At 36.1% G+C, this 15,409-nt stretch overlaps 3 protein-coding genes across 5 annotated transcripts; all 3 read left to right on the top strand.

The window, feature by feature from the left end:
• The first annotated feature begins 272 nt into the window (after positions 1-272).
• Positions 273-6,693, top strand: GFAT (putative glucosamine-fructose-6-phosphate aminotransferase). 2 transcript variants are annotated; one of them, XR_015423001.1, is made up of 12 exons: positions 273-889; positions 1,294-1,466; positions 1,804-1,909; positions 2,490-2,635; positions 3,290-3,457; positions 3,910-4,270; positions 4,362-4,612; positions 4,693-4,807; positions 5,296-5,551; positions 5,628-5,796; positions 6,188-6,378; positions 6,451-6,693. XR_015423001.1 is itself a non-coding variant. In XM_023691002.2 (11 exons), exons 1-11 carry the CDS (start codon positions 634-636, stop codon positions 6,269-6,271), a joined length of 2,085 nt encoding a protein of 694 aa, XP_023546770.2. In that variant the 5' UTR covers positions 273-633; the 3' UTR covers positions 6,272-6,693. The 2 variants fall into 2 exon arrangements, 1 of the variants encoding a protein (XP_023546770.2); XM_023691002.2 differs by having other exon boundaries at positions 6,188-6,693.
• Positions 6,694-7,394: 701 nt separating this feature from the next.
• On the top strand, positions 7,395-10,239 carry LOC111804871 (uncharacterized protein At5g01610-like). Of its 2 annotated transcripts, XR_015422832.1 has the most exons (3): positions 7,395-7,975; positions 9,316-9,419; positions 9,964-10,239. XR_015422832.1 is itself a non-coding variant. In XM_087128113.1 (2 exons), the coding sequence occupies exon 1, from the start codon at positions 7,470-7,472 to the stop codon at positions 7,971-7,973; it is 504 nt and encodes a 167-aa protein (XP_086984239.1). In that variant the 5' UTR covers positions 7,396-7,469; the 3' UTR covers positions 7,974-7,975; positions 9,316-9,424. The 2 variants fall into 2 exon arrangements, 1 of the variants encoding a protein (XP_086984239.1); XM_087128113.1 differs by lacking the exon at positions 9,964-10,239 and having other exon boundaries at positions 7,396-7,975; positions 9,316-9,424.
• Positions 10,240-12,577: 2,338 nt separating this feature from the next.
• LOC147790162 (uncharacterized) lies at positions 12,578-14,807 on the top strand. The gene is made up of 4 exons (XM_087128357.1): positions 12,578-12,928; positions 13,442-13,558; positions 13,609-13,931; positions 14,699-14,807. The coding sequence occupies exons 1-4, from the start codon at positions 12,578-12,580 to the stop codon at positions 14,805-14,807; spliced, it is 900 nt and encodes a 299-aa protein (XP_086984483.1).
• The last annotated feature ends 602 nt before the right edge of the window (positions 14,808-15,409 follow it).

Below are 15,409 nucleotides of genomic sequence, written 5' to 3' on the forward strand. Positions count from 1 at the left end.
GTTGGGATGTTACCTGTTTACTCAACATTACTTCGATCGGTTTGAATAATAATTCTCTCAATAGGATGATATACTAATTCGATCCGTTGGAAGAATAATTCTCTCAAAAGAATCAGATACTCAAAGAATCGGGCTCAATCAAACTTACTAAAAATGTAAGAGCAAAAGTAAAGATTCTCTTCCAAATTTATATTTATGATATAATATATATTATTATAGATTAAAGTTATAGAATTGGAGATGTGTATTAATATGCAATTGATCCTAGTTTAATGTCAAGATCTAAACTCTTCATAGCTCAACAATTTGATTGGAGTAAACAAAGTGATGAGAAATTGGATCACAATCGGTCGTAGAGGGAGAAAGAGCGATGAAAGGGCATAATGATGGTGACCAAAGGAGAATCATTGAATGAACAAGATTCAGAAGGCGATGGGACTTTTTGGTTTACAAAATGTTTGAAAGATAAACTCCCTCTCGGTTTCCGAAACGAAAATTAGGAAGTCAAATCTTCAACGCCGGGGACATAGCCGGCATCACCTGCGCCTATAAATGCACTTTCCTCCACGTTTCTCAAGCTCCACACCAGAGAGGGCTTGGATCTGATTCAGGAACACCCATTTGGAGGCGACCATGTGTGGGATTTTCGCGTATTTGAATTATAATGTCCACAGAGACAGGCGTTTCATTCTTCAGGTCTTGTTCAATGGCCTCCGCCGTTTGGAGTACAGAGGCTACGATTCTGCCGGAATCTCTGTTGATTCTTCGCCCTTTTACTCTCAGTTCAATTCCGATCTCAACAATGCTCATTCCGTTCCTCCTCCTCCTCCTCCCCTCGTCTTCCGTCAGGCTGGCAACATTGATTCCCTCGTCAAATCTGTTCACTCTGGTAATTCTTCTTCTACTTTTTTTCTTTTGTCTCTCTGTTCTTTAATTAATGGCGGTTTTTCTGAATTCGGATCTTCACCCTATTTGGTTCACGTTGAAACTTGCGAGAAGAGAGGGATTTGTTTGTCGTATTTTCATTCTTGAGTATCAATTAGCAGTTGATTGTGAGTAAACTGTTCGTAATTGGGTCGGATCATGGCCGGAAATGATGACAGCATCATCTCACATCACACACTTCTGGTTTGTGTTTGACACTCTGTTTTCACGAGGAGAAAGGACACTGCCAGAGCAAAACAGCTGTTTATGCTTTCGTTCCTTTGGTGATAGTTTATTGTGGTTGTACTACCTTCTTTTTTTTTGTTGGAATTTTATTCAAAGCTAATTGTGGCAGTGTAAAATTTTCAGAGGTTGAAACAATCAATTTGAATTTGGAAGAACAATTCTCTGTTCATGCTGGGATCGCACATACCCGTTGGGCTACCCATGGAGAGCCAGCTCCAAGGAATAGTCATCCTCAGACCTCTGGTCCTGAAAATGAATTTCTGGTTGTTCACAATGGAATTGTTACTAACTATGAGGTTTGTTTGAGAGATATCCAATACCTTCCTTTATTTATATTCTCTTATACAACCGATGTGAGCAGTGGATATTTGAACCTTTGACCTCATGTAACGGTGTAAATGTTTTAAATGCCGAGCTACACTCATGTTGAATTGTTCATAACGCTCCAAGTTATATTTTTACTTTTATGAGTATTCGACTCGAGGGGATTTCGTGCAAGTAATGCATTTATCTTCAACTATTCATAACTCTCCAAGTTATATTTTACTTTTATAATTTTGTTTGCTCCAATATTTGATTTTCTCTGCACTAGGTGCCCTTCTGTTTGACCTTCACCGAAACTCTTATTTTCAGGTCTTAAAGGAAACTCTAGTCCGGCACGGTTTTGTTTTTGAATCGGATACAGACACGGAAGTAATTCCAAAGCTGGCAAAATTTATTTTTGACAATGCAACGGAAGGTATGATAAACTTTTGCTAAATACATTTGCAGTTTACCAGAATATGTTATTTATTGATGCCATGAATTTAAAAGCAATAACTTGTTCATTGTTGTTGAGAGTTGAACAATTTTCTATTCACATACTGTGCCAAACTGCATTGACGAAGCCTAATTTGACATGAAATATCTTGTTATGAAAAAAGCCCTCGGTTACCTTCATACCATTTATCATAGTTGTCTGGTTCCCTCAGTTCCTATAACTTTTTTTTTTTTTTTTTTTTTTTTTTTTTTTTTTTTTTTTTTTTTTTTTGTAATTGGTATTTGTTCAGATGGAACAATTCTGCTGGATCATTGCAGTCTTCTTCCTATTGAACTTTTATTAGAAACTGTAAAGACTTCTTTAGAGCAATTCCCAACACCTACTTAGCTTCTTTGATGAGTAATTTAGAATTTTTATCTGCTTATGTATTTTTAGTCGAAATGCCACCTGCCATGCGTTCGCGTTATGGATGTGCTCGTCTAAATCGTTTTTTCTAGTGTTTATCAGAAAATCAAATTTCAGTTAATGAGGGATCATGCGTGATGATCTTGTTTTACAGGTGGTCAGGCTGTCACATTTAGTCAAGTTGTGCTTGAAGTTATGAGGCATCTCGAAGGCGCTTATGCTCTTATTTTCAAAAGCAGACATTACCCAAATGAATTGATTGCTTGCAAACGTGGTAGTCCATTGATCCTTGGAGTTAAAGTAAGTTAAGAAGTGACTATATGCTCCTCCATCTCGGCAGGCCAAGTTTTCTTTTGGAGTAGTTTGTCTTTTATATCTTTTACTTTCTCTTCTTTCCCATTTTCTTTGAAGTTAATCAAAGCATATGAATACTATGATGTGGGTTTCATAAACATCCAAACGTTTTCTGATACTATTCTGATTATTATCCATCATGTCAGTATTTGACATTGACTTTTGTAGGATAGCTCTTTGAAGTTAGTAAGAAAACAGTTTTTGGAAAATTTGAGGTCATGTTTTAAGTTATGATATTTGTTATGATTAGTATATGTATTCTTGTTTAATAACTAAAATGTTCCAAGATTCCGATGAGGATTGTCCTTGTCACATGGGAATGATACTTGCAATGTAGACATCGTTCAAGTTTGAATTCCAGTAACCACATTTGATGTTGCGATTTTCCCTTTCGTGCTTAAAAATCTAACTAGAGAGAGACTCCATTCAAGTTCAAATTATGTTATGGTGAAATAACTTTTTCAATGAAACTTCTGTTCTGTGGCTTTTATAGTACTTTGTTTAACTTTGTCTAATATACTCTTCACTTGTAAATGTTACCTTCCTTACGTCTAACTTCTCTCTTCCTCTTTTTGGTTTTTACTTTAATTCCTATGTTAGGATTTAGCTGAACCTGCCTGCAATGGATCAGCAGCATTCAACGATGACAAGTTTCTTTCGAAAAATGGACACCCAAAAGAACTTTTCTTATCCAGCGATGCTAATGCCGTAGTTGAACATACAAAGAAAGCTTTGGTGATAGAGGATGGTGAAGTTGTTCATATCAAGGTTTTATTTTCTTTCATCTCTTCTCTTTTTCCACCTTAAGAACTTTTGTGTTGCAGCCATAATTAGCTGGGTTTTCAACCTGTTCTTTCGAACTTGGCATTTTTCTTCATTTGTTCTGGGCATTTACTTTTATAACTTTTACATGTTGGTTTTGACTGATGAGAAAGTTGTGTAAGCCTTGATGAGAAATAAATCATTAATTGTGTAAGCCTAGTTCTTATTGAGAAACAAATCGTTAATAGTATGAAGGGCGGATTAATCTTTTCTTATGCCAATTCATCACACCAAAATATGGAGTTGTCGATCAACTTTGGGGCATAGTTTGACATAGGATTTCTCTTCTTAAGCTTCAGAAGTAAAGCAAATTAATCTGATAATTGTTAGTTCAAATTACACAGAAAGTGTTAGTTTTGATTGTTATAAACAAAGGGACCTTATGTGGTTTTCCCTAGGATGGAGCTGTATCCATATTGAAGTTTGACAAGGAGAAGGGGAAAAGTTGTGGCTCTCTTTCTAGACCTGCATCGGTCCAACGTGCGCTATCTATTCTTGAAATGGAGGTCGAGCAAATAAATAAGGGAAATTATGAGCACTACATGCAGAAAGAAATTCACGAACAACCTGAATCTCTAACGACCACGATGAGGGGGAGGCTAATACGTCGGACTTCTTCTAAAGATAAAACTCTTCTTTTGGGTGGACTAAAGGATCACCTTAAAACAATAAGGCGAAGCAGGCGTATCGTTTTTGTCGGTTGTGGTACAAGCTATAATGCTGCTTTAGCTGCCAGGCCTATCCTTGAAGAACTATCTGGTACTGACTGTTAGATTAGAAGTAGACCTTTCAATAGTAAAAATTGGTGGTTACTGAACTTTTCGTACTTCGCTTTCCTTGTCTGATGTAGGTGTTCCCGTTACAATGGAAATTGCTAGTGATCTCTTGGATCGCCAAGGGCCAATATACAGAGAAGATACGGCTGTTTTTGTCAGTCAATCTGGTGAAACTGCAGATACTTTACACGCCTTGGAGTATGCTTTAGAAAATGGAGCATTGTGCACTGGTATTACGAATACGGTTGGTAGTGCAATAGCCAGGAATACACATTGTGGAATTCATATAAATGCAGGTGCTGAGATTGGCGTTGCAAGTACAAAGGTGAGATTGGATTCACCCAACCTTTTTTTTCTTGATCCAATTTGATATTGATGGCCTTTGTTAACTTAGAAAACCTACAGGCATACACAAGTCAAATAGTTGTGATGGTCATGATGGCTCTTGCAATTGGTGGAGACTCAATCTCCCATCAAAGAAGAAGAGAGGCTATAATAGATGGCTTATTTGACTTGCCAAGTAAGTCTCGTTTTCCTTCTTCGTTTATTTATTTGCTCGGTTTTAAATCCTATTTTGGACTTTAAGCTTTATGTTTATTTTGTTTTAGTCTCTAAGCTTTCAAACGTTTTGTCTTAGTACTTCGACTTTGCATAAATGATCATCTGATCTTTTCGTAGAACCTAAAACCGACACATTTTATTCGCTTACTTGATTAATTAATATTTTCATGGATCAGTTTTTGACGTCGTGTAGTATGTCAAGTATCACATGATTATGAAAATTTACTGCTGACCAAAATATATAATATTTTGATAGGGACGAAAACCAAACCTTTAGAAGTTTTAAAACCAAAATGAAACGGGTTCGAAAATTCAAGGTCTGAAACAAGATGTAGACCTCATTTTTCTAATTTGTCTTTACCATTTTGATGTGAGCGTGCAGAAAGGGTTCTTGTTTAGGTAACAAAGGTCACAAGTTAAATTTACTTTTGAAATTTATACTTGCAGACAAAGTGAGGGAAGTGCTGAAACTTGATCAGGAAATGAAGGATCTTGCGGAACTATTGATTGCCGAGCAGTCACTTCTTGTATTTGGGAGAGGATACAACTATGCTACAGCGCTTGAGGGTGCTTTGAAAGTAAAGGAAGTGGCCCTAATGCACAGTGAAGGATTGCTTGCCGGGGAAATGAAACACGGTCCTTTAGCATTGGTCGACGAAAACCTCCCAATCGTTGTCATTGCTACACGTGATGCTTGCTTCAGGTTTAATTCCTTGCTGCTGTAGACTTGTATAAATTTTCTGGGAACTTAGTTTACTGAAAAATCAATCTGTTAACAGCAAGCAGCAGTCTGTCATCCAACAGCTTCATGCTCGCAAAGGTCGCCTCATAGTAATGTGTTCCAAAGGGGATGCTCAAAGTGTGTGCCCTGGAGATTCCTGTAGAGTAATAGAAGTTCCCCACGTCGAGGATTGCCTTCAACCCGTCATTAATATCATTCCATTACAGGTATTTATACTGACTTTTGTTGGTTACTCGATTGACCTGAAACGTAAAAACAAGCACAATAGTTCATTTATATACTAGTGAAATTTGAGTTAAAGGCTGATGGTTATATCATAAGTTCGTCCGGTTTTATCTAATTGATCCTTCAACTTTCGGTGTGATGTCTGGCATAAGAGTAAAGGGGGATCAAACAAGAAATTTCAAAACAGAACTTAAATATCAAGTAATCCTAATTCTAAATAGCATAATGTAACACTATAAAACAGAGTAGAAGATATGATAGTGAGTAAATTGAGATTTGGAATAGTTTTTGGTAGATATCCATGATTAAAATGGCAGTATATTTGTGCTGGATTATGATATTCATTCCCCTGTTCTTTTCTGGTTTGTGCAGTTATTGGCATATCATCTCACTGTTCTTAGGGGATATAACTGTGACCAACCTAGGAATCTTGCCAAGAGTGTGACAACCGAGTAGTTCACTAGACCTGCATTCACAATATCCTTCTCCTCCCTCCCACTCTTAACCCCCTCGTGTGGTTTCGACTTCTGTGTGCTACGCTGCTCAGCATCATCTCCTCATAGGTTGGAACTCTTGATCTTCTGTTGATATAAGATTTTAACGGAGGCTGTGACTTGTTCTTTGTCTGTTAGCAGATAATCCTGGGTGCTGGGCTTCCACAATTCTATTCATTTTGGAAGATGGTGTGTTTAGTTAACATTATCATGATTATGTTTTACTGTGCTTCATTCTTATTTAACCATTCTTATTTCAACTTTTGGGAACCTTCTCTCTTCACCTATCTTATGTTATGTTTACTAAGTACTTATAAATTGTATGATACCTTTTAATTTTGTGTCTAATTCATTCACTATTTAATGTACTTCAAAATTGATCTATTATGTATAAATTTAATTTGGGTCGAATGAAATTCATTAAAAAAAAAATCAAAAGCTTAGGAACTAAATTTACTATTTTACTAGTTTAGTCACCAAATGAGAAGTCACATTCAAAATGATGTCGATCATAGTAGGAACATGCTTGTGGGCTATAATTTTAGTCGAATAGTGTGGCTTAGAAGAAGGAAGATCCGTAGAATGACATATGTATAGTGAATAGTAAATATATATATATATATATAGGAGATGTTTATTGATATATCTAACAAAGCTATATACGATACAATTAACCATATAAATACTCCAGCATTGTTTTGAAGATGTACATCGAGCATGTGAGTTGTTGTACAATCTTAATAATCGGTATTAGAGCTAGGCTAGATTCACCACGATCTATGAAGATGAAAAGATCTATGAAGATGAAAAGCTTAGAGATTGGAATCGAGAAGTTTGATGGATATGATTTCGGTTTGGAAGATGCATACTAAAGATTATTTGTACCAGACAGATCTTCATGAACCCTTGTCCGGGGTGAAACTGAATGGCGTGACCATGGAGTAGTGGAAGCTCGAGGATCATCAGACTCTAGGATTGATCTTGTTGATGCTATCTAGAAACGTGATGGTGATCTTGTTGTCTTGCCCTTCAAGACATTTTCTATTGCTTTATTCCTCTTCCTTGCATAAGCACCATGTATTGCCACGTGGCCTTCTTCAACCTCAGAATCCATTTCTCAAAAACCTGATTCCCCTCATTCTTCTTCTCCAATTTCCACCATGATCCTCTCTCTCTCTTCCCCTTTCTCACTCCTCTCTTTCATCCTATTCTTCGCCTCTCCTCTCATCGCCGCACCTGAGCCATCCACCATCTACGATCATCTGCATCGTCATGGCCTCCCCATTGGCCTCCTCCCCAAGAACATTACCAGATTCTCAATCGACTCTTCCACCGGCCGTTTTCAGGTCTTCCTCGACCAGCCCTGCAATGCCAAGTTCGAGAATGAGGTTCACTATGATTTCAACGTCTCCGGCAGGCTCGCCTACGGCCAGATCGCTGAATTGGCTGGAATTTCTTCGCAGGAGCTCTTTCTTTGGTTTCCTGTTAAGGGAATTCGTGTCGATTTGCACACCTCTGGTGTAATACATTTCGACGTCGGCGTTGTTGACAAACAGTTCTCTCTTTCTCTGTTTGAGTCCCCGCCTGATTGCACTGCGGCTGATCCGGTTGATCAATCCGTCGCGTCGGATGGAGTTTCTCTCGGTTTGGATGGGGCGTTTTGATGGTACGTTGGAGCTATTGTTTTTGCTGGTTCATCATCTATTTTACTTGTACCGAATTGATATTTATGGTGCGATTGTAATTATGATGATGTTGATATCTTCGGTTAGATTTTTGCTTTGTTCATTGTGGATCAGGAAGCATTGGTATTATACTTCACATAGGGCAGGCATGTTGTGCTAGTTATCATTACGTTAAAATCCATGTTCTGATTTGCTTTGCTATATTGTAGAACTGGGATATTTGTTGATTCCTGTTCTTCAAAATTTTATAGAAATATATGGTCAGGGAATATTACTTCTCTTTAGTTCATTGTTTTCCTACCTGCCAGTCAAAAATTAGTATTAGATTAATGTTTTGTGGTGGAAACATGCAGTTTTTGCTGATTTAGAAGAAATCATTGGAGAGGAATGTAAAATTTGCGATAGAATTTGAAGTTGTAGAGACGTGGTAATGGAGTGAATATTCTGGACATTGAATTAATGCTGTCTCTGTTTTTCTTTTAAGAATAACGTGTTCATTGTGGCTGTATTGTTGGTCGAGCCATATCTTATTGCATTCTTGTGTTTGTTCTCTCCGAGTGAGTGATGTGTGCAGATAGCATTCTGAAAGTTGAATAGATTGTCATGTCTATTATTGTAAGTTGCAAAGATTGGCACTGATTAAGGGAATTATTGAAGGAGACGGCCTAAATGTAGTTGTCTACATGTTAACTAATACCACTATAACAGCCCAAGTCCACCGCCGCTAGCAGATACTGTCCTCTTTGGGCTTTCCCTTTCGGACTTCCCCTCAAGGTTTTTAAAACGCGTATGCTAGGAAGAGGTTTCCACACCCTTATAAATAATACTTTGTTCTCCTCCCCAATCGATGTGGGACCCTCCAATCCACCCTCCTTCGGAGCCTAGTGTCCTTGCTGGCACAATGCCTCATGTCCACCTCTTTCAAGGCTTAGCCTCCTCGTTGGCACATCGCCCAATGCCTAGTTCTGATATAATATAGTAATTTCCCTTTCCCACCCCAAATGGTGCAAAATTATTAGTCACCTTGGGGTAACCTCCTTGAATAATTAAGATCTTATGCATTCTCACATCTTTGGAATCAACTTATATGAATAAGATGAGTATTCATGTTTAAACTCTAAGCTTCATGATTTTTATTCAAACTCTAACCTTCATGATTTTTATTCAAATTACAATGCATTTTTCTTTGATATTTCACCAGGCTGCTTTGCATTCGTCAGAATTTTATATTATTATATGGAAGTTCTTCATAATCTAGCCATAGTTACAAGTCATATGTTTTTAATAAGAGGTTACTTCTTTGGATTGTCAATAATTTCAGAATGAAGTACAGAACCTTCAGCTTGAAGACGGGGAACTAAGGGCAACATCACATAGATTAGCAATAAAGAAATATCGTGGCAAGAGTCTGGCTTTGCTGGTCTGGTAAATTTTCTCTACTACTTGTGGACTGCTTTTATTTTGTATAGTCTTTGTTTCCTGATAGTCCTGTCTGATGGGGAAAGGAGGCTAAAAGCTCACACAAGTATTTAGCCTCCAATCCTTCCAAGTAGAATTCTGAATTTGAGGGAGGGAGATTGTTGTAGAAATATTTAGCCTCCAATCCTTCAAATCTATACTATTATCTGAGTTTAAGTGAGGGAGATTGTTGCAAGTTTTTTGTTTAATCTCTCTATGAAGTATATTACTGGTTCTGGCTGTGGTTGGTTTTGGCTACTCACATAAAGAAGTGTTGTTTTTGTTGTCTTGTTCTATCTTATAGCCATAAAATCTTTGCTTGTAAATGTACACTGCAAAAGTGATCTTTTAGTAGTTAAAGAGGATTCACATGTATCTTATATAGCTGACATTTTCATTCATTTGATGTTTAGATATAGATTCATACTATTCTTCAATTACCATTCACATGTGTTTGTATTATGAAGCTTAAAGACATATAATATCCCCCAATCACTATATATTTTTGTAGGAAAAAAGAAAAAGGAATCGTATTCAGGTGCAAGAACCAATTGATGAAGTTTAAGAAAAAGGCTATTCAATTGGCATGAATAAGGTATAGGATGATGGGTACAATAATTTACTTGTTGACCAATTTTGTTCTTTTCTTGTCTTCAAAACTCTTTTACTTTTCCATTCGAGCTACGCTCGGTTGATTGACCCTCTTGTAGGCTTATTTTGCATATAAATTCTCGGGTCCCTAAGTCCCAGATCCTGCATCCGCCAAGAAATTTCAATTTTGGCTTCATGAGTTTTTTTTTTTTTAAGATAAAATTTCAAGTACGAGAACAAGAATTTGGTATTTAGAATAATAATAATAAAAAATAAAAAAAAAACATAAAAGGCAATTATCAAAGGTTTACTTGCAGTGTAGAACACAATTTTGAGGCATTTAATCAGGAATTACAGGATCGATGATCTCCTCAATGAGTCCAGTCTCCATTTTGTGACTGATTATTATTAACAGTTACAATTAAAGTTTGACTGACTAAATCCATCAATTTCTATAATGTATTATAGAAATTGCACAAGAAAAATCACACCATTTACGACGAATTGATAGGAATCAAGTGAACTCTCAGTTGTGATCGGATTGAGTTTGCAACAAAATTCACTCTTTTCCATGCAAATCAAAATACAAACCCTCATAGTCCGAAGATAATCATTCACTCACGATTAAAATCGAGTCACATAGAATCATTTTAATAAATATAAATCTTCTCAATTATTTAAATACTTTGTGATCTAGTCCTATACAAACTTATGATATAGGATAACTTCAATGAGATGTTTCCATATGAATAATTTAGATTTGGATCAAATCCTTTGTAATAATTACAAAGTGGGTTGCATTAATAGTGTCAAAGTTATCCATATACTATAGACCCATTAGATTATTTCTTGAACTTGATCCTCTCATATATCAACTATATATTCTTTAAGATTACATTAGTCCCTTGAATTTTTTCATAGATAACATTAAATTACAAAAAAATATTATTAAAAAATAAATATTTGATTATGTGCCTTTAAACATAAATTACAATGATCTCCCACTTGCACCAAGGTCGACAAGACACGTAATCCTAGGAAATACTTATGGGCCTATTTATCTTATATAAGTGAAACATGTCTCGTAATCTTAGATATTCTAGATACACTAAAAAATTTTAGTCTAGAGAGTGTTTTTGTGTGGATCAAAACTATTGTCATCAAAACGTCATCTTAGTCACTACCACACTACTTTCTCCCGTTGTTTTCTAATATTTTTAATATTAGTTTTTGCATCACTATTATTATAATAAAAAGTGATAAACTAAATCACATTTGAAACGAAACATCTTTAAAAATTTAGTGTATCATGTAAATATAAAATTCTTAGCTCCATACACTAAATTTGTAATAATCCGACTTTCCACATACATACGGATCGGAATGTCATTTAACATATTAAAATACATTTTAGAAAATCATGGTGAGAGTACCTCTTTCTAAAAGAATTTTTAAAAAACATGCAATTTAACAAAGTAGTTCATCGACAAGAACTTCAAGGGAAAACGACATAAAACCAAAGTTCCCTAGTTACCATAACCTCTTAACAAAATTCAAATAAATAAAATTTACTTTGATGCGAAAACGTCTTAAATAAAGCAAAAAAAAAAAAAAAAAAAAAAAACCACAAATTTATAGAGTTTTCCTTGTGCCACGACCTTGTCCTTACATAAAGTTTATTTAAAATCAAGGTCAGTAAAACTAAGTAAGGCAATTCCCTATTGAGGTAATATATGCAAACTATCATATCATCAATCAAAATTAAAGACCTAGGTGATTGATTGCTCGAAACACACCACGTATAATCTACCCACCTAAAAGAGTTTTTCAGCCATCACTCCTCAGTGACCACTGTTGGTTGGTTACTCGATACACACAGTGTGTAAGCATTACCACGTAATAATTTTTAGCAAGCACTCATGTGACTGTTAGTGGCTGGCTACCCGAAACTCTTTTATCAGATGTTCGTCCACATTGTCAAAAGAAGATCATTGTGACAGCTGATAATTCAATGCATTCTGAAAGAACGAGATTTGAATGATGGGAGTGTTCTACTCAAGGATGTTTATCCTGTTCCTGGTTTGAAGAAAAAACCTTGCTTCTGTATCACAAATAACAGATTTAGGAAGGTATGTTCTTTTTGGTCCTAAAGATGTTCAAATACTTTCTAATGTGAAACATGTTGCTGCTGATATCCTGTTCTGTGGAAAAAGAAAAGAATCTTTGTATGTTTCATCAGCTAGTGATGAATATATCAAGAAAGTTGGTCATAATGCAAGCTCAACTCTTTGGCATGCTCGTTTGGGTCATGTGGGTTTTCAGTTGTTGTAGAAAATATCCACAAAACAACTTCTTCGTGGTGTCTCTGTCTTTAAAGATATTCAGCATGAGATTTGTCCAGGCTGCCAATATGGCAAGTCTCATCGTCTTCCTTTCACAAGCTCAAAGAGTAGAGCTTCAACAGTATTGGAATTGATTCATTCTGATCTTTTGGGACCGACGCGAACAACAAGCTATACCGACTTCATTACGTGATGGTGTTTGTGGATGATTTCTCTCGCTTCAGTTGGGTATACTTCTTAGAACACAAAAGTGAAGCTTTTTCAAAGTTTATTCAGTTTAAGCATGTTGTGGAAAAAGAATTTGAATTGAAAATCAAGTGCTTGCGCACTGATAATGGAGGGGAATTTCTTTCAAATGATTTTATGGAATACTGTAAGAGAGCATGGGATTCAGCATCAACTGACTTGTCCAGAAACCCCGCAACAAAATGGGGGGTTGAGCGTAAGTTAGCTCATCTTACATCAGTTTGCTTGTCTTGGCTGCATGCGAGGAGTCTTCCAAAAGAGTTATGGGCATCAACTTTTTACACAGCTTGCCATGTTGTAAATTGGCCGCCTCCATGGCCAGGAACATAATCATCCCCATTCGAGCTGATTTATCATCGTAAACCCAATGTGAGTTATTTTTCGTATTTTTGGGTCCATTTGTTATGTTCATGTACTGAAACATAATCGAATTAAACTTGACCCAAAGGCCAAGAAATGCATTTTTGTTGGCTATGATACTCATAGAAAGGGTTGGAGGTGTATGGATTTGGAAACAAATATGGTTATTGTGTCTCGTGATGTGGTGTTTGATGAAATTTCAAGTTACAAAGATGATGCAGATGACAGCAAACTTACAACTACTGTTGCACTTTTTCCTGATGATTCTACGTTAGGGAGAAAAGATTTTTCAATTGCGACAGACATTCAAGCATAAGAGAATACATAAGCCACTACAAATATTGAAGTTGCCATAAGAAAAAATCCTCAAAGACAGAAAAAGTTACTAGTCATTTGTCTGATTTTGTAGTTGACCTTAATCACTTTTCTTTTCTGTCTTGTTTTTTTAAGGGAGATACAAGTGAAAATGAGCCGAAGTTGTACATTGAAGTTAAAGAAATTTCAGAATGGGAAAATGCAATGATGGAAGAAATTTCAGCACTCGAAAAAAATGACACTTGGGAGCTTGTACCACACCTCATGATGCCGATTTAATTACTTGTAAGTGGGTTTACAAGGTGAAGAAAAAAGCTGATAGAAGAATTGATAGACACAAAGCTCGTCTTGTTGCTCGTGGGTTCTCTCAGCAATATGGTCGAGACTATGATGAGACTTTTAGTCCGGTCGCAAGGATGGTAACATTACGGACAATCATCTCTTTAGCTGCTAGTAAAGGCTGGAAATTATGGCAGTTTGATGTGAAAAATGCTTTCCTTCATGGAGAGTTGGATCGTGATATTTTTATGAAGAAGCCACAAGGATTTACCTCTAAGGAATATCCTGATTATGTGTGCAGACTTAAGAAGGCATTGTACGGACTCAAACAAGCTCGTCGTGCTTGGTTTGGTAAGATTGTTCAATATCTTAATTTTTGTGGTTTAAAGTTTTCATGTGCTGATCCGAGCTTATTTGTTAAGAAAACAACAAATGGATGCACTTGCTCTTACTTTATGTTGATGACATGATTATTACGGGTGATGATATTGTTGAAATCAGTAGTCTCCAAGATGACGGTTCGTTTTGGCATGAAAAAAATTAGGTGGAGCTGATTGTTTTCTGGGTTTGAAAATTAAGAAATGTGACGATGGTTATTTCCTCTCTCAAAAAGAATATGCATCAAGTTTATTGCAGAGGTTTCATATAGAGAATTCAAGGGAAAAAACTACTCCTATGGAACCGAATCCCAAATTAGCTAGAAATGAAGGGAAGTCATTAGTAAATGCTATATTCTTTCCACTTGTTGGTAGTTTATTCTATTTAACTATCACACGGCTAGATATTGCTTTTTCAGTAGGAGTTGTCTTAATTTATGGATCAACCACATGAGACTCATTTAATTGCAGCAAAAAGGATTCTTTGTTACATCAAGGGCACTCTAAATTATGGATTAATGTATGAGAAATCAAAGTCATTTTTATTTAGTGGTTTTGTGGATGCTGATTGGGCTGGTGATGTGAACGACAGACGCTCCACAACAGATTTTTGTTTTACAGCAGGCTCTGCTGCAATTTCATGGTGCAGTAAAAAGCAAAGCACCATTACTTTGTCAAGTTGTGAAGTAGAATATGCAGCTCCTACAATGGCTACACAAGAATGTTTGTGACTCAGGAGGCTTATTCAAGAAATGGTGACTACTCTCAATCAGGCAATTCAAATTAACTGTGACAATGAAAGTGCAATAAAACTTGTTGGAAATCCAGTGTTTCATGCTCGTTAATTGTGACAATGAAAGTGCAACAAAACTTGCTGGAAATCCGGTGTTTCATGCTCGTTCGAAACATATTGAAACTCATTATCATTTTGTTCGAGAGAAAGTGTTATTGTAGGATATTGAATGGTAGAAAATACATACTAATAAGCAAGTTGTAGACATATTTACTAAGGCAGTTGCCAAAGTGAAGTTTGAAGTTTTTCGTAAGAATCTCGTAGTTATTGAGAAATAAGCTTGTACTAAGGAATTGTCAGAATTTAGTGCAACTTATTGGTAGTTTGAATTAGTAAAGATATTCGTAATCAATTAATATTTGGAATATTTGGAGAATATATTAGTTATGGAATATATCTTAATAGTTAATATTATTTTTCACTTTTATGATTTGACCGTAAGTGGATAGTTAGGGTGGGAGATGTGCCGTGGTTCTTAGATCTTGCATGCACTTTTGAGGCGTGTGCAACGTAGATTTTTTCTTCTTTTTCATGACCAATCAACATCACATCATTGATTTTCCTTGATTTAATTTCCGGATTTTTTTTTTTTTGGTATCTTTTTATACGTAACTCTATTCAACGTTAGAAACTAGTTTCTTTCCTTTATTGATG

This window comes from Cucurbita pepo, chromosome 11 (genome assembly GCF_057944985.1).
Source record: "Cucurbita pepo subsp. pepo isolate OVF chromosome 11, ASM5794498v1, whole genome shotgun sequence".
NCBI classification, from domain to species: Eukaryota; Viridiplantae; Streptophyta; class Magnoliopsida; order Cucurbitales; family Cucurbitaceae; genus Cucurbita; species Cucurbita pepo.